This window comes from Arachis hypogaea, chromosome 14 (assembly GCF_003086295.3).
Source record: "Arachis hypogaea cultivar Tifrunner chromosome 14, arahy.Tifrunner.gnm2.J5K5, whole genome shotgun sequence".
In the NCBI taxonomy this organism is placed as follows: domain Eukaryota; kingdom Viridiplantae; phylum Streptophyta; class Magnoliopsida; order Fabales; family Fabaceae; genus Arachis; species Arachis hypogaea.
Genome location: NC_092049.1, coordinates 5,582,162 through 5,600,110, shown reverse-complemented (window position 1 = coordinate 5,600,110; position 17,949 = coordinate 5,582,162). Strand labels below are relative to the sequence as shown.

The following is a 17,949-nucleotide window of genomic DNA, read 5'->3' as shown; positions in this document are numbered from 1 at the left end:
TTTGATTTTGTCTTGAAAAAGATTCCTTCAGCATTGAAAAAGATAGCCACCCATGATAAACGTGATCATCCATATCTTTATCACAACACTTTAAACTTTTTTACAAGTCAATGGCCACATCAATAACGCAAATTTCACTCGTATGATTTTGCCTCAAGACACGTTAGAAACTAGGAGCTTAGAGGCTGACCCAAGATACTATTGGCACTGCAACAGATGATATTCATACCACAATAGCCTCATAAGTCATAATAACAAGACTAAAAACATAATAACAAACTAATAATAGCATCATAATTTCGTATGGAAGAACTGTGTGACTCAACTTGGTCAACAAAATTATTTAATTAATACAACTTTTTCTCCTATTAAGTGGACATCAATGCCATTCCCAGTGGTGTCACATCCTCCATTGCATGATTACTTGACCACCCTGAAAAATAGAAACAAGAAGGCATTCCTCTGTGTAGCCAAATAGCTTCCATTTGTGTAAATTGCTTTCAAGCCTTTCGATTGCAGCACTAACTCCACTTTTTATGTCTCTCTTATCTAAGTTTTCATTTGCAGCTTGATTCCCTTCATTAGCTTTTTCTATCAACTTCAAATGGAGCCAACTTGCCAACGTATCATGAGACAAGACTTTCAACAAATATAGTGAAAACTTGGTTGAATATGAGAAATTGCTACCAGATTGAGCATCAAGTGATGCTTCTAATTCTAACAGCATTATATTCCACAACATATTATATATGAAATTTATGCATCTGCAAAAGTCACATCGACAATCTGAGCTGACAAAGTATCAAGAAATATAGCTATGTTACCAAGAGGAAAACAAAATGCTGATCCCAAAACTGATCCTAGCATCATGTTCCTAGCTCGCCAACGTAGTGATCCTAGCACTACAAAGGGAAACAATCTATTAATACAATGAAATGAATGAAAAATGAATTTTTTTTTGTGATTCAGTCCATGTTATAAAGAGTCTAGTGGCAGAGTATCATTTCTTACATATTAAACCAAAAGCTGAAGCAGTAGCTGAACCGGCACCAACAACATTAAAAACATCATGCACACCTCGCTGCTCTGCAAGTAGATTTTGTAAGCCATAAAATGCAGCAGTGAACATTCCAAGGCGTACTCCTCCTACTATTGAGCCCCGTGTAACCCTAATGAACCGTTTCTCCATAGCATCTCTCATCAAACGATATTGCTCACGTTTGTCTTTTGTACTTCCAAGCTTCAATGTCACTTCTGCGTCCTTGCTCTAGCAAAACATTAGGAACTTATAAATACCATGACTAAAATTGGATAATAAAAAATAAAACCTCCGCCTTCACATACTTGACAACAGAATGTTTAATCAACAAAGAAAACATAAACCATAGCACTATGTTCATGGGTTTTGTTTCTCTGTCTAAAGAAAATGCTAGTAAGGTTTATTTTTGTATTCAGATATTAGCATTCATTCCATCTATTGATTATTGAAGTGGGTCAGGTATTTATCTCCTCAACTTCATAGCAATGCATTAAAAGGAAAACAAGCTTATACAAATAGTAGAAAAGAGTGAAACTTCACATTAGATGACATGAATAAAGAGGATATATACTATCTATTGTGACAAAACAGAAACATCTTTGCATTCATTTAAGAAAGTAAGTACTCAGTTATTTTTTGTACTGCAATTGCAATTCAACAAATTAAAACAACTCCAGCTTTTTTAGCTTAAGCTCTTGAAAACCTACAAATCGATCAAGTATATCTTTATGCTAGCCTGTTGACGGGATTAGAATGTTGACGGGATTAGACAATCTTTTGACATCTTTATGGTACACTAATGGATTGGTTTACACCTTCCTTCTGATATTACTAGTTCCCCAAGAAAATAAATCTCATCAAGCAAGAAGGATTGAGCAAAAACTCTAACATTTTTTGGATTATGAAAAAACAATATCAAAGATAAAGTTCAAGTACATTTAACTCTAAATAGTTTCTTACCATGTTATGGAAGGTAGCTTAACGTTATATACAAGTAGTTTTTCAAGGAAAATAAATCCTCTGCATCCACAAAAAAGGAAAAAAAATTTCTTTCGACATCAACACCAAAGTGTTATTCGTGACACATCTAACAGTATGCAAAAGAAGATCACTTTCATACACGGAGTTACACGCAACATTGAATTCTATAATGTAAAGAATGAAATCCATGATTGTAGTTTGGATGTTAGCAGTAACACCCGTTCTGTATTCAGCATAAAACACTCTCATAGCCATATGGGGGAAAAATGAAGAAAAAGGAATCGAGGCCTCTTGTAATAAGAACTTACAACAGAAGCAGCTGCCTCCTTGCTACCGCCGTATAACATGCCATCAAATATTCCAATAACAGTTGTTGTACCCCAGTTAACAGTTCCTGCTAACTTTGGGGAGGCTTGGTAAAGGAAATTAGATAATATCAATGAAACTAATAATTGAATGAACTCAGGATGGTGAAGGCAAACACATTTCATAGTTATCTTCAGGAACCTAGAAGAAAAGGAAATGGGCCCAAATCAATGCTTTTCCCAATTTACTAAATTATTTCCAGTATACCAATACAGATTGACCTAAGGTTGATCAAATACATATTCACTATATTAATATCTTTGTGCAGTGGCAAGGAAACCAGTTCACTTACCAATACCTTCATATAAACAAGGAAATTCTAGTGAACCCTACTCAAATTCTTTGCCTAATGCTACTATATCAAATATTATAGCTAGATCAATTTAAGAATAATAATGATATAAAATTGAGGAATAAAGAAAGATGTGAGGAGTTTCGTACAATCGGTGTGGGGGATTCTACGTCGTCGGTGGCTTCCATGGCGGTAAACGCCGTAAAATGGAAACGGAGTTTTGTACGGAGAAATTAGTTAAATTAGGTAACCGAATCGAAGTGGAAGGAGCTCTAAATTCTCAATTTCTCATCGTCAAATCTGCTCGCGTTCTGATCGGCGTCGCCACTGCCAGTCGTGACTCGTGAAAACAACTTCCTTCCTCTTTGTCAGTCGATGTCACCTTTCGTTGTGACACCTGCTTCTTCGCCAGTCTGTCACCCAAGTTTTTAAAAGAGTATTTAGACGTAAAGATCAGTGTGGCTATTACCAATTAGTACAATTGAAAGACCTTACTGCAGAGTATTTATTAACATTGCAAGCATTATGTCCCCAAAATGGAAGTTTACAATAAAAAATATAACACTGCAGAGTATTCATTTAATTACTCAACTAATCAGAGTATAGTTTACATATAATTTCTTCATAGTTACTAACTTATATATAGTGTGTACCGCTAATACAAATCTAAATCTCACCATTAGTAAAATTCAGTTCTAGCTTTCTTTCAATTTTTTCTTCGTTTATCTGCTACCATGAATTATAATAGTAAATGAATAGCATAATATTTTTAAAGTTAAAAATCAAAATTAGCTTATAGAAAATCCTCAGTTCAAAATCAAATCTAGCTTTTACATAAGAGCAAGATTCTATTAATATTTAAAAAATTGAACAGCACGATTGCTTCAGAGTGATCAAGATTGCTTTATTCAACAACAACTAAGAATGTATAATTTCAAAAATTAAACAGAAAATAAAACAGTTAACACTTTAACATATAACATTCCCCAAAAATTATAGAGAAGACGACGTTGGAGCTTGGAGAAAGCTGGCTGCTGCAGAAGGAACGGCTGATTGAAGACGAAGCTGGCTGCTGGAGAGGGAACCGCGAACAACGATGCTGACAGAGATACCGACTGAGACGCCAACAACGGAGAGAAAGTTGGTTGCTGCGTCACTGCCGCTACCAGAAAGACGATGGAGAAGACGATGCACCAGATGGTCCACGGACGAGGTGGAGAAGACGATGCGCCTGAAGCCTAATGGAGAAGCGATGAAGATTGGAGAAGCTGGTTGCGTGGTAGGAGAAAGCTCCGCCTCTGCTAGGGTTTCTACTTTCTGGGTCTACTCCATGGTTGCGCCGTTAGTGAGATAGTATTAGGGTATATATATTTTATTTAATTAATTATGATCGGGTTCACGGGTTAGTTTGGCTTCCGCGCCCCTAAAACCGATACCCAAACCAATCATTAGTAAATGTCATCGGTTTGGTTTAGGTTGGACCCGATTATCCATCGGTTCCAAAATCAATTTAATTGGTTCGGTTCGGGTTCGGACGGGTAATCGAGTACCCGCTACCCGTGCACACTCCTAACCGTAATTTAAGTTTGCTCCAAAAAACTTCACGATTCTTTTTGGTTCAGCTTCAAGCGTAAAACCCTAACCACGGAGTTTTCGAACGAATTGGGAATTTCAACTTGATTTCAACCCCGGACAAAATTACACTACACCAATGACTGCGTCGAAGAAGAATTACAAAGAGAAACCTATACGTCGCAAGTAAGTCATATCCAATTCATGTTTATCGTAAAAAAGGTCCTTTTTTTGGTGTACCATTGTTTTTACTAGCTCTTCTGTGTTTCTGGACAACATTTTTACCAATTCTACATTTGTCTTCATTGATTGGTTAATATTCAGGTATTAGAATATAAGCTTGAAGAAGGTAACTATGCCTTTCCACCGTTTTGATATTTAGGATGATTAGCCCTTGTATGAATGGATTTTCGACATCAATGAAGCTTATTCAGGAACTTATTTACAATTGTTTATTGCAATTATTGCCAAAGATAAAAGGGGAGAATTTTCACTCGATGAATACCTTTATATTTGTAGTTTGTAGTTATTTCTGGTTTCCTGCTATAGAAATCTTAGTAGTTAATACTTAGTTTGTGTGAGTTTGAGGTTTTGTTATTCTTGTTTGTCGTCTTTTTTTCCCCTCTCTCCAAAGAGCCAAGATAAGTGCCATCTAATAGGACAATAATCTACAGAGCTGTAAATTGAAACTAGTTCTAGTATTTTCGCCTACAAGTTTCTTCGAAGGAGGATGGAAATGAAGAGTACTGATATATGTGGCTGTCCATTCTGTCATCTGAGAAACCATAATCTTTTATTTTTTGGTTATTATACACTACGCACACACCCTTCACTCACACACATTATGGGTTCTTAAACTACATACAGATATGCCATTTATGCTAGGCCTCTGCTGTGAGAAACCATAATCTAATCATCAAACTCTGTTGTTATATTCTATACCCCTAGTAATATCCTTGATAAAATTGCTCTGTCCAAACTTTATCTAAGGTCATTTGTAGGCAATTTCCCCTAAGGAGCTAACAAATATGGTCAGCGAAAAGCAAAGTTGAGCAAAATATGTCAACCAAAATCTAAGTTGCAGACAAGCAGTGACGTTTGGTTGAATTTGAAGAGGGTGATTTCGTGTTGGTGAAGTTTCAACCTTATATACAGCATTCAGTTGCTTTGAGGAAGCATAAAAAATTGGCGATGCGCTATTTCGGGCCATTTAAGATCTGTCGTAAGCTTAGTGCCATGGCTTATAAATTGGCACTGCCTCCTGAAGCCAAGATTCATAATGTGTTTCACATATCAGCTTTAAAGAAGTTTAGGGGTGAGAAGGTTGACCATTATCTCCCCCTTCCTCTATGCACAACAGAGTTGGGTCCTTTATTGGAACCGCAAGAGATTCTGGGTACGAGAACAGTCATCAAAGATGGTAAAGAGATTATTCAATTGCGGATCAAATGGGGTCAGGGGCCGAGTGCCAACACGTCGTGGGAGAGTGCTGATGATTTGCGCCATACTTATCCTGATTTCAACCTTGAGGACAAGGTTGTTGTTGATGAGCGGGGTAATGTAACGAATGGGAAGAAGGCAGAGCACGTTGAGGTTAACCAGGCTACCTATACATAAAATAGTAATAACAATCATGCCTTAGAGCCACATATGTTGGAGGAGGAATTAGTTACAAGCCAAGGACAGATGGCAAGCATAGGGGTAAATCAAGGCCCAAGAAGAAGTGCAAGAATGAGAACTACTAATAGGTGGTTAGAGAAATACGTTCGTTAGCGTGATGTGGTCCTTGGATGAGGAGCGTGGATTGTCTCTAATGTCGTTCCTTCACAATTTTTCTTCTCTTCTTTATTATACTGATTCTGTTATTGTACTGTGTACATTGAAGCTTGAGTCCTCCATAGTGTGTTATACCTGCTACTGCTATTCCCTTCAATAAAATTTATATTACACCCTTCCATTTAACTGGTAAAATTTATTAAAAAAATATTTAATTTTTTTAAAAAGTATATGTTAACCTTTTTATATTTAGTAAAATTAAAATTTCATATACCCATATTTATTACTTTTAAAAGTTATAGATACTTTTAAAAATGTTATATTTTCTAAATTATTATATATCTTTTGTATTCTCTTTCTTTCATATTTTTTTTTAATTTTATTTCTTTTTTTTTGTTATTACAGTATCTTCCAGTCTGATAGAGCAATGATTAATTCGCCACAATATTGAATTTTATTTAAGGATTTATTGTTGGCTAATGAATTATTATATATATAATACGAAATTCAAACTCTAATACTTATTAAATAAATTAATAAACTAATTATTAGACTAACTCAACTTAGTGTTAACTTTTTTACTATTTTTTTTTTTGGTCGGTGGATTGGACAACCTCCAATCCTAGGTACTCCAATGGATTGGACAACCCCCAATCCTAGGTACACAACACACCCACACACTCTTCACATATTTTATCACATTTTTTCTCAATTGCATTCTTTAGGGTTTGAACCCTAGACCTTGAGGTGGGAGGGGAGAGAAATGCCATTAGAGCCAGGCTCATTGGCTTTTACTATTCCTTATTGACACGCTTAGTGTAAAACTGTAAATCCAAAGAAGTATATCTAGGCTAATTGGGTCTGCTAGACCCATTACACGTTGCAACTCAAAAATAAAAACGTAAACGGAAAAAACTCAAGATAAAAAAAAATGAAAGCAAAGGGGCCAGATTTGGATCATTATATTGAGTTTTTTTGAATGGATCTTTTTAATTTTTTTTTTAATTTTCTCATTTAAAAAAATATATATAATCTCTTACTAATATATAAAAATTTTTTTATTCAAGATATAAGCCATCAAAAAAGAGCCGTTGGTTTTTCTCTCCGTACATCTCTGAATCGAAGAAGCTTCTCTTTCAGATGCTCAGTGCTGGAGACCCAGGCGGGGGTCCACAAGACCATCGTCCGTCACCAGAAGAACAGGACCAGCTCAAGAGGAGTAAGAAGAAAGTGAGAAAGGATGGAGAGGGATTTTCGGGAACCCAAATCCTTGTCCCAAGAGTTGAAGACTGGATGTATGAAGAAGAGGATGCTACCGATAAGTCTCATGGGACAGAACGCACTTTCGCCCAAATGGTTAAAGGAAGCCCAATGGAAAATCAGAAGGAACGAGAAACGCTAGGAGAGGATGAAAACCTTCCAAGCACTGAAAGTATGCTCGAAGAAGAGGGAATCATAGTAGAAGAAGTGGAAGGTGGATTATTTAATATCATTATTAGTGAAAACACCGAGAGAAAACTCTGGAAACCTTGGTGGGACACTTTGATAGTGAAGCTCCTACGAAGAAGACTGGGATATGCAGCAATGAAGAGGAGGCTAGTGAATATGTGGGGCAAGAAAGGAACCATAGATGTCATAGATCTTACTAATGACTACTACCTAGTTAAATTCTATGCTAATGAGGATTTTGATTTTGCTTTACTAGAAGGACCATGGAAGGTGTATGACCACTACCTTACAGTGAGACTTTGGGAGCCTAATTTCAACCCGTTAAAGGCATCCATAGACAAGGTAACAGCATGGATAAGATTACCAGGTTTACCTATAGAGATGTATGACAGAACCATCTTAAGAAAGATAGGCAACCTGGCTGGAAGAACAGTAAAAGTAGACAATACTACAGCTGAAAGGAGTAGAGGCAAGTTTGCACGAGTATGTGTTGAGGTGGATGTAACAAAACCTTTGATGGGAAAATATATGATAAATGGGGAAGTTTATCAGGTGGAATATGAGGGTATTCATCAAATCTGTTTCAATTGTGGAAAGATAGATCATGAACAAGCTAACTGTCCTACTAAGAAAGATAGAGTGGAAGTCTCAAAGGGGGATCAAGGTAAACAACAAACCAATATGGAGAAGAATCAACAAGAAAACCTGCAAGTGAACACTGACAAAATAGAGAGTAATAACAAGTTAGATAAAGGAAAACAAGTGGTGCAAGAAACTAATGATATTTATGGTGGTTGGATGGTGGTGCAAAGACCAAGAAGAAATGAGAGGGGAAATAGAAGAGAGAGCTCTAAGATAAATGGGGAAACAAGCAAAACTAATGGTGACAATCAAAGCAAATATAACCAATCCAGGTTTAAGGTGCTACAAGAGGAAGAAACAGCAAAAGGACAAGAAGAAAGGGTAGAAGAGACACCAGAAGAACCAAGAGACCAGGAAAAAGGAAAAGAGAGCAGCCAGATGAAGAACAAGCGCAGCACACAACCTGAAAAGAAGAAAGAAGGAACAAACAATCAGAATAGCAGGAAAAAAATACATACAGCAGAACACAACAACAACAAAGATAAAAATAAAACAGGAAACACAACCATAGATCAACCAAATACCGAAAAAATAGAGAAGAAAATAGAGGGAGGAATACAGAAAATGACTACAGAGACAGATACAGAAATGACCATTGTTCACTACCAAGAAAATTGGGTGGAAAATATTGTTTCATCCCAAATCATTGCGGAAGAAGGAATAGAAACTACCATGCAAAATCCACCTAATGAAGGGAGACCACCAGATCCTATGTCTATTGTGGAAGATAGAGGTGATAATATGGAGTTGGAGAACTTGGAGAAGGACCCTAACCTATCTCTGCTTGCGGGAATAGACTTTACTACGCCTGAATCCAGTGCCCTTCGAGACACTGAAATGCAAATCAACTGATGTGACTTTGTTGTGGTTTGTTTTTTTTTTTTTGTTGTTTACTTGTTTTTTGTTTCCCATGATTAGCCTGGTTTGGAATACTAGGGGTGCGGCTAGTGGAGCTTTTAGACGCACCTTAAAAGAGATCATGAAACAAAGTAAACCAGATATTGTTGTCTTATTAGAACCTAAGTGTAGTGATGATACTGCTAGAAGAGTCATTCACCAATTGGGCTTCTCTCATTTCATTGTAGAGGAAGCTCAAGGTTTTGTGGGAGGCATCTGGGTTTGTTGGAATAGATCTGATATAACCATCACTTGCCTTGAAACTCATATGCAATATATCCATATGAAAATCCAACAACAAGGAGAAAAAGAGTGGTACATGACCGCTGTCTATGCTAGTCCTCAGAGTCAAAAAAGAAGAATACTTTGGCAGAAAGTTCTTAATATTTCTAAACATTTAATGGGAGATTGGCTCATAGCAGGTGATTTTAATGAGATTAAAGAGGGTGCTGAGAAGAAAGGGGGAGCCGAGGTGGACAGCAGAGCTTGCAGGGCTTTTGCCAAATGGATAAATGACTGTGGGCTAGTAAATTTGGGTTTTATAGGATCCAGATTTACTTGGAGGGGTCCGCGCTGGGAAGGGCATGACAGGGTCTTTAAAAGACTCGATAGAGCCCTCTCCAACTGTGGATGGAGAACTAGATTCCATGGGGCTACTGTTGAAGTGCTGGCAAGAACTAATTCTGACCATCACCCCCTACTTATCAGAAATTCCGAAACTAGAAGGGAGAGAAGCGACAAGCCTTTCCGTTTTGAAGCCATGTGGGCTCTTCACCCTGATTTTGAAGAGTGTTTGAAGTCGAGTTGGGATAAGAACTATGAGTTGCTGCCAGCTCTTAATACTTTGAAGGAAGATCTGTTAAGGTGGAATAAAGACACTTTTGGCAATATCTTTAAAGATAAAAGAATAATTTTAAATAGGCTTGCTGGAATTCAAAGAAGTCATTCCTATGGCAATAACCCGTTTTTAGAAGAGCTTGAACATAATCTCAACAAGGAGCTCACTGATATACTAGACAAAGAAGAAGCTTATTGGATGCAAAAATCAAGGCAGAAATGGATTGCAGAAGGAGATAGAAATACAAAATATTACCATACTAAGACAGTGATAAGGAGAGGGAAGAATAAGATTCACAAGCTTAGGGATATGGATGGAAACTGGATAGAAGAAGAGGATAAACTGAAGACTCATGTCATCAACCACTTTCGAAGCATCTATCAAGAACAAGTAAGCACTGTCCCTATAGAGAATTAGCATTTAAATTATTCTAATTTCAACTCCGTTGATTGCAGGAACCTTATTGCCAGGCCAACAGAAGCAGAGATCAAAAGAGCTGTGTTCAGCATTGGATCGCTGAAGGCTCCAGGGAGTGATGGTTTTCCATCCCTCATATACAAAAATAATTGGGAGATCATGGGAAATAAGCTTTGTGGTTTTATTTGGAAGTGCTGGAAGGACCCGAATTTGATCAAAGAATGCAATGCAACCCTCCTGGCTCTGGTGCCTAAGACGAATAACCCAGAATTTATAAAACAATTTAGACCAATCGCCTTGTGTAATGTTTGCTATAAAGTGGTCACAAAGATAGTGGTGGAAAGAATCAAACCCCATCTGAATAATAGGATTTCTATTCATCAGTCCAGTTTTATTCCAGGCAGAAGAATACAAGACAACATAATTATAGCTAAGGAGATGATGCATATCATGAAGAGGATGAAGGGGAAGAAACAGTTCATGGCCATCAAAATAGATTTTGAAAAGGCCTATGACAGGTTGAGCTGGAGTTTTGTGCAACAAAGATTACATGAGTTTAAAATTCCAGAACAAATGATTTTGCTAATCATGAATTGTATCAGTTCGGTCAGCTATAATATAATCTGGAATGGTAGTAGAACAGACAGTTTTGATCCTATCAGGGGCTTGAGGCAGGAAGATCCAATGTCTCCCTACCTTTTTGTGGTATGCATGGATAAGCTGTCCTATTTGATTGAAGAACAAGTTCAAAAGGAACGTTGGAAGCCAATCAGAGTGGGAAGGGATGGACCTGAGATCTCACACCTAATGTTTGCAAATGACTTACTACTTTTTGCGAAAGCAACGATGGAACAGATTACAAATGTCATGGAAGTTATGGAGAGGTTCTGTAAGGCATCGAGGCTCAAAATCAACAATGACAAAACCTCTATAATCTTCTCTAAAGGAATGGATGTAGCAGTCAAAAGAGAAATTCTTTGCAAGGCTGGTTTTAGAGAGCAAAAAGAGCTGGGAAAATATCTAGGAGCAATGGTAACTAATAAAAGGGCTGGAAAAGAGAATTTCAAAGATATCTTGGAAAGGGTTCAAAACAAGCTTAAGGGCTGGAAAACTAAATGCCTCTCCTTGGCTGGAAGGTTTACTTTAGCCCATTCTGTGCTGAATCCCATCCTTAATTACAATATGCAACATGATAGAGTTCCGAGAGGGATTTGCCAAGAGGTGGAAAAGCTCCAAAGGAGTTCTATTTAGGGTGATGACCAGAATCAAAAGAAAGTGCACTTAGTGGGCTGGAAAACTCTATGTCAACCAAAACATGCAGGAGGGATGGGGTTCAGAAATCTAACCACCATGAATGATGCGTTCCTTTTGAAGAATATGTGGCAGGCATTGGAAAATCCAAATACACTGTGGGTTCGGGTTCTATCCTACAAGTATTGTAAAGGGAGGAATTTAAACAGTAATAGCTCTTCAAAAACTACAGATTCTCAATTCTGGAAAGAAATCACAAAGCTTTGGCCCAAGTTCAATAATGGCACCATCCAATATGTAGGAAATGATTTGTCTACGCTATTCTGGAAACATCAATGGATTGACGGAGAAGCTCCTCTCATGGAAGCAGCTTGCGACCCAGATAATGTAGACACTGAAAGTTTGGTGTGGGAGTGGACCAATGGAGAAGGAATGTGGGACACGGAAAAACTTACTAACAATTTACCACAAGATATAGGGGAGAAGATTCTTAAAATTAACCCTCCCAGAGCTGAGAATGAGGACGATAGAAGAGGGTGGAGACACTCCCAAGATGGAGACTTCTCTATTAGTGCAACATACAAAGCTCTATCAAACTGGCCGGAATGGGAAAATTCGACTTGGATAAACCTTTGGAGTTGGAAGGGACCACAAAGAGCAAAAGTTTTCCTATGGACAGCCATGCACAGAAGAATCATGACCAACCAGAGGAAAGCTAGAATTTTCGGGGGTAATGAAAACTGTCAACTTTGCAATGGAGACACTGAAGATGTATTACATGTGCTTAGAAATTGCCCTAAAGCCTCAACTATTTGGTGTAAACTTATCAATACTAAATTCATTCCTCAATTCTTTTAACTTAATTGGGAGCAATGGATAGAAACTAACCTCAAGAAGCAATGGAGTGCGGACACTGGTTTGAACTGGAAAGACATTTTCATCACTACATGCTGGAGATTATGGCACTGGAGAAATAAGGAATTAAACAATCATCAATATCAAAGACCACCTCAACCACACAATGAGATCATTAAACAGGTTAAGGAAATACATGAGGCTTTGGGAAGAGCTTACCAAGTGGGGAAGCAAGGAGCAAAAATGAAGAGGAACATCTGCTGGAACCCACCCCCCATGGGTGGATCAAGTTGAACACGGACGGGTCGGCGGTGAGAACTCCTCCAGCAAGTGGGTGTGGCGGCCTCCTGCGAACGGAAGAAGGAAGATGGATTGCGGGGTTCACTTACAAAATTGGGAGAGGATCAGCGTTTGATGCAGAATTTTGGGGTGTATACAAAGGTTTGAGTTTGGCTTGGACTATGGGTTTTCGTAGAATTATTGCTGAGATTGATTCGGCGGCAGTGGTGAGTCTCTTAAATGGGGGGAAGGAGTTGGGGAGACACCCTAACCCCATAATCAGAAAAGTGAATGAACTGAGGAGAAGAGAGTGGAATATAGTTTTTGTACAGATTTATAGAGAGGGAAATAGAAGTGCTGATTACCTGGCTAGATTGAGTATGAACTCAGAAACTGACTATGTTTTTTGGGACTTACCTCCTCCTGAGATTCTCAGTATTCTCAGAGATGATGAAAGAGGGGCTACCTTACCCCGTTTAGTTTGTATGTAGGTTTCTCTTTTCTTGGGCGTCAGCCCCGTATAATACCAAAAAAAAAATATAAAATTTTTTTTAAAAAATATATAAAAAAATTAAAAGATTAGAGATCAAATTTTATTTTTTTAATTAAAAAAATGAGAGAATTTATTTATTTTTTTGTGATTTCGATATTTTTTACAAATGACATATATATTTTGAAATGAAAAAAGTTACTTTACTAATATTTTTATATATATTTATCTTGAATTTGAGTTAATAATAGCTAATTTTTATTTTTTTTATATTTTACATATTTAATAATTGAACAATATTATACGACTAAAAAAATTTATTATTTTTTATCAATACTTAACTAACAAAATTATTTGTATAATAAATTTTAATAATTTAAAAAAATATTAATATAAAATATTAACTAATATACCAATGAGTTATAACTCAAATGATATAGTCTTTTCATATTTACTTAAAAGTCGCGAATTCGAGTGTCACTCCAAACTTTAGAAAAAAAAAACTAATATTAAAAAATTATTAATTCTCCGATATTTCGCTTAATAATTAAAAGAATAATTACGAGGATAATACTCTCAATCATCACTCATATAACAATAGTCAGAGGCTATATATCCTATCATTATAAGATATAAGATATTTTCATTTTAGATTTATCTAAGATGCTGTTACCTGCATTTAAATAACAACCACAAAATATTAGCTGACACTAAATCTTATAGTTTAATTTTATGAGTGTTCAAGACGATGATTTAACTAAGAAATGGGATTTTGCTTCTCTACAATGGATTCCTTCACTATACACCTCGAGAAAAGGTTTCAACAAGTTAACCCAAAGAAGTTTGTTTTAATTAAATACTCTATTTTTTGGTGGACATATATCTATGTATATATGTATGTAGCTGGATGCAAAATGATGAAGATTTCGGCAAGGCATGCATGAAGGAATGAAAGGGAGTAGATAAAAATAAAATAAGAAGCTAAGAATGCATGGGAAATAAAGGTGATGAGAATGAAAAAGAATAACAAGGTTGAGGCTAAGGTTGATGGTATTTTTTTAACTCACGAGGGCACGTAATTGTACGCAATATCATAAGCGTGAGACGCGTAATGTTTTATAACCCAAGGTATGTGTGCGTGTGTGTATCTTTTTTGTGCAAAAAATAATAATGTTACTACTAATGCCTAAAGAATACTTCACGAGAAAGCAACCTATGACATTTATTACCAAACCATAACATTATTAACATACATACATAGTTCCTTGTCTTCTCAGGACTCTTCACTCGTGTATAAATAGCGCACACTTTGATTCCTAGTCAACTATAGCTCATAAAGAAACAAGCTAAACCCTATATACAATTGACAATTCCCTTGATCCAAAAACATGTCTCACATAGCTGTTGAGAGGAACAGGAGAAAGCAGATGAATGAACATCTCAAAGTTTTGAGATCCTTAACCCCATCTTTCTATATTAAAAGGGTATTAACTCTTTTATTTATTTACTTATCATGCAGTGCTATTATTAATTTTTGCTCAACCCTCTATATTTTTTTTTAAGATTTGGCTTTTCTAGCATCTAAATGGTCTATGAGAAAATCAATCCTTTTAAATTATCCAAGTATTGAGATCATCAAATTTCTATTGTTTCTATGTTATATTTTAGAGTTAATTATCAAAATAGATCCTAAAAAATTTGGTGCTAACAAAAAAAATTCAGAAAAGCTATTTGTACACCAAAATTAGCCACTAAAATTTGTCACCAATATATTTGTGTATAAATACATGTGTGGTTTAATTTATTTTCAATATATATATTTATATTTCAGCATATATTTTACACTGGTGGCTGACTTTAGTGGCTGATTTTGATATACACATCATAATCCAAAAAAATTATACCTAAAAGATAGAGTACTTTAAGAATTGTTTAGTAATAATTATATTTATTCATGATTAAACTATTTTAACAAGCGTCTTATATCCTTTGAATTTTTGTTTAGCCATCTGTTATTAGTTTAAATAAAGGTAAAAATTTAGGTGCAGTTAACTTAATGTAAAATTAATAATTAATAAAAGTCATTAGATGATAATTTAATCAAACTTGTTAAATTAGTTAACAATTTTAAATTATCAACTTCATATGAGATAAAATTATAAGGCGTTAGTTGTTTGTTTTCTTTGATGAATGATTTTAGGGAGATCAAGCGTCCATAATAGGGGGAGTTATAGAGTTCATCAAGGAGCTACACCAAGTGCTTCAAGCTTTGGAGTCCCAGAAAAGGAGAAAGAGCCTAAGCCCTAGCCCAGGCCCAAGCCCAAAAGCGCTGCAGCCGGCGTTTCAGCAGAACGATAGCCCCACCGGAATGGGTGGTGGTTCCTTTAAGGAACTAGGAGCAAGTTGCAACTCTTCAGTTGCGGATGTGGAAGTTAAAATCTCAGGTTCTAATGTGATCCTGAGAGTAATTTCCCACAGGATTCCGGGTCAAGTTGCAAAGATCATTGCTGTTTTAGAAGCACTTTCCTTCGAAGTTCTTCATCTCAACATCAGTAGCATGGAGGATACAGTTCTCTACCATTTTGTTGTTAAGGTATCAAAATCCATTCAATAATTCATAATCACTTTGCCTTTTATTTTGTTTAATTAGGTTTATATATATATATATATATATATATATATATATATATATTGTACAAATAAACTACGTAAATACACGAGTTTCATACAAATAAAATAGGTGAAATTTACATAGATTGTCTTAATATAAAATTATTAATTGAGAATCGTTAAATGACTTGATATATTTGACTAAATTATTATTTAATAATTTTTAATTAGCAACTTTATAAGTTTAATTTTTTAATATTGTAATTTTTTAATTTTAAATCTTAATAATTAATTAAAAATAAAATGTTAGGTATTGGATTAGCCCCTAATATCTCTTCAGTAAATACACTTAAAAGTCATTGTTTGAACTAGGCGAATCCATGCATGGATATTCACTCATGAATTTACGTTTGATCGTCCAATTAAGGAAGCTTATTAAGTAAAGAAATGATACTTGGATCGCTTTATTAACGGTTATGATCAATGTCGGTAATGGATGTCTTTCCCTTTCTATTTAAAAAACTATCAACTGTCTTTGATATGGAAATAATAATTCGATAAATGAATGAAAACAAGAGAAAACTTTGTTAAGAATTGGACTAGTTAATTTGCTGAAAATGTTGATTAGTACTAACCAGTGTACATGTGCAGCATGAAATAACATGAATGTATGTATATTCCTGCTACCGAAGCTGTTGGTAGTTGGTAGTTAGAGTGAGTGTGACCTCTTACTAGGTAGTAGGTAGTAAAGTACGTGTCTACTTTACGTGTCATGCATATAATAAATAAACTACCTAATATTAATGCCAAAATTTTGATCGCCAAGTGAAAACTGAAAATAACATAATTTATAATTTATTATTTTTTGTTAATATTTTTAATTATCAATCTATTTTTTTAGTTTAATAATTTAACAATATATTTTTAGTCAAATTTTTAAATATTACTGATTAATTATAGTCTAAAAAATTTAAATTCTGCTGATTTTCTAATTTTTTTAAATTATAAAAATTATTAATACTCTAAAAAATTTAATACAAAACAACAAATAATATTATATATGAGTAAATGACTTTAATTTGCAGTTAAAACAGATAATAACTTTACATTATATTTTGATTATTTATTATCTCACATAAGATATAAACTTTTCTCATACTAATATCACATTAAATTGAATAATTATGTTAAAAAGTGTTAATATATAAGTTTGGCATAATCGAATGCAGATAGGGCTGGAATGTGAACTGAGTCTGGAGGAACTAGCAATGGAAGTACAACAAAGCTTCTGCAGAGAGGCTATTATCACTGCGCTCTGATAATCATGTAGCATTTCAACATAATATAGAGACTCTATTTCCAATCATTTGTCAAATAAAATATAACTGTGCATGAGAGAGTAGACATGCACAAAAACCAAAACGTAGGGCTTTATGTTTGTCATAGACTTCATGACACTAGAAAATAGATCGATATATGTTATCATACGCATGCCAATCATCATGATGATTCATGCATCGTGCATGCTGTGTATGTGTGGTTTTTCGTCTCTGATCTGAATGATTCCAAACCACTTATTATTATACTCATCAACATTTTATTTTATTGCTGCCTTAGATGAATGAATGATTCCATCTACTACTATAATTTTTATTCTAAAATCTCATTATTTACTTACAACTATATTAGATGTATATAAAAAATAAAATACATATTAAAAATGAATAAAATAATATGGTGAATGCTATTCTACCCTCTTTAAAGTAACATGTAAGTTACCCTCTTTGATGTGTCATATTTGAACTGGGTATTTATTTTAACCTGATTTACCATCGTTAAGCCTCCCAAACATCACCGTCTCATTGTACTCATTGGTGTTGAAAAGATACTCCAACTCTCTCTAATTGCGTTTACTCCACCCCACTCTTTCATCGTCAGTACGCTTCCAAATATCACCATCTCATTGGGTGTCTTATTTTCTCTTTCCAAATCATAGAAAAGGTATTCCAACTTCTCTAATTGCATTTATTCTTCCCCATTGTACTCTTTCATCGTCGTCGTTACGCCTCCCAAGCATCACCTCTCGTTGGGTGTCTTGTTTTCTCTTCCCAAATCATTCTTCCATAAAAAATACTCCAACTCTCTCTAATTACGTTTACTCCTCCCCACTCCTTTGTCGTCGTTGTTGTGCCTCC

General features: G+C 35.3%; 2 protein-coding genes across 13 annotated transcripts; one reads left to right on the top strand and one right to left on the bottom strand.

Moving 5' to 3' along the window:
• Nucleotides 1-201: 201 nt before the first annotated feature.
• LOC112741168 (uncharacterized) lies at nucleotides 202-3,829 on the bottom strand. 7 transcript variants are annotated; one of them, XM_025790030.3, is made up of 5 exons: nucleotides 3,688-3,829; nucleotides 2,828-3,091; nucleotides 2,329-2,527; nucleotides 1,012-1,267; nucleotides 202-902 (listed from the first exon to the last, which is right to left on the bottom strand). In XM_025790030.3, the coding sequence occupies exons 3-5, from the start codon at nucleotides 2,509-2,511 to the stop codon at nucleotides 757-759; spliced, it is 585 nt and encodes a 194-aa protein (XP_025645815.1). In that variant the 5' UTR covers nucleotides 2,512-2,527; nucleotides 2,828-3,091; nucleotides 3,688-3,829; the 3' UTR covers nucleotides 202-756. The 7 variants fall into 7 exon arrangements, with proteins under 7 accessions (XP_025645815.1, XP_072069756.1, XP_025645816.1 ...); XM_072213655.1 differs by having other exon boundaries at nucleotides 2,329-2,432; XM_025790031.3 differs by lacking the exon at nucleotides 3,688-3,829 and adding an exon at nucleotides 3,356-3,653.
• A 179-nt stretch (nucleotides 3,830-4,008) lies between these two features.
• LOC112741169 (transcription factor MUTE) lies at nucleotides 4,009-17,216 on the top strand. 6 transcript variants are annotated; one of them, XR_003171385.2, is made up of 3 exons: nucleotides 4,009-4,436; nucleotides 4,575-4,599; nucleotides 5,252-6,207. XR_003171385.2 is itself a non-coding variant. In XM_025790035.2 (3 exons), exons 1-3 carry the CDS (start codon nucleotides 14,533-14,535, stop codon nucleotides 17,071-17,073), a joined length of 579 nt encoding a protein of 192 aa, XP_025645820.1. In that variant the 5' UTR covers nucleotides 14,486-14,532; the 3' UTR covers nucleotides 17,074-17,216. The 6 variants fall into 6 exon arrangements, 1 of the variants encoding a protein (XP_025645820.1); XR_003813329.2 differs by having other exon boundaries at nucleotides 5,241-6,207; XM_025790035.2 differs by lacking the exons at nucleotides 4,009-4,436; nucleotides 4,575-4,599; nucleotides 5,252-6,207 and adding exons at nucleotides 14,486-14,628; nucleotides 15,345-15,737; nucleotides 16,984-17,216.
• Nucleotides 17,217-17,949: the final 733 nt, after the last annotated feature.

Excerpts from the sequence above, each read along its gene's own strand:
- LOC112741168 (XM_025790030.3), bottom strand. The coding sequence starts at position 2,511 with ATGAAATGTGTTTGCCTTCACCATCCTGAGTTCATTCAATTATTAGTT. Across the intron at positions 1,268-2,328 it reads AGGAGGCAGCTGCTTCTGTT|AGCAAGGACGCAGAAGTGAC; the intron begins GTAAGTTCTTAT and ends ATGTTTTGCTAG. Across the intron at positions 903-1,011 it reads TTCAGCTTTTGGTTTAATAT|TGCTAGGATCACTACGTTGG; the intron begins GTAAGAAATGAT and ends TTCCCTTTGTAG.
- LOC112741169 (XM_025790035.2), top strand. The coding sequence starts at position 14,533 with ATGTCTCACATAGCTGTTGAGAGGAACAGGAGAAAGCAGATGAATGAA. Across the intron at positions 14,629-15,344 it reads CATCTTTCTATATTAAAAGG|GGAGATCAAGCGTCCATAAT; the intron begins GTATTAACTCTT and ends GAATGATTTTAG. Across the intron at positions 15,738-16,983 it reads TCTACCATTTTGTTGTTAAG|ATAGGGCTGGAATGTGAACT; the intron begins GTATCAAAATCC and ends AATCGAATGCAG.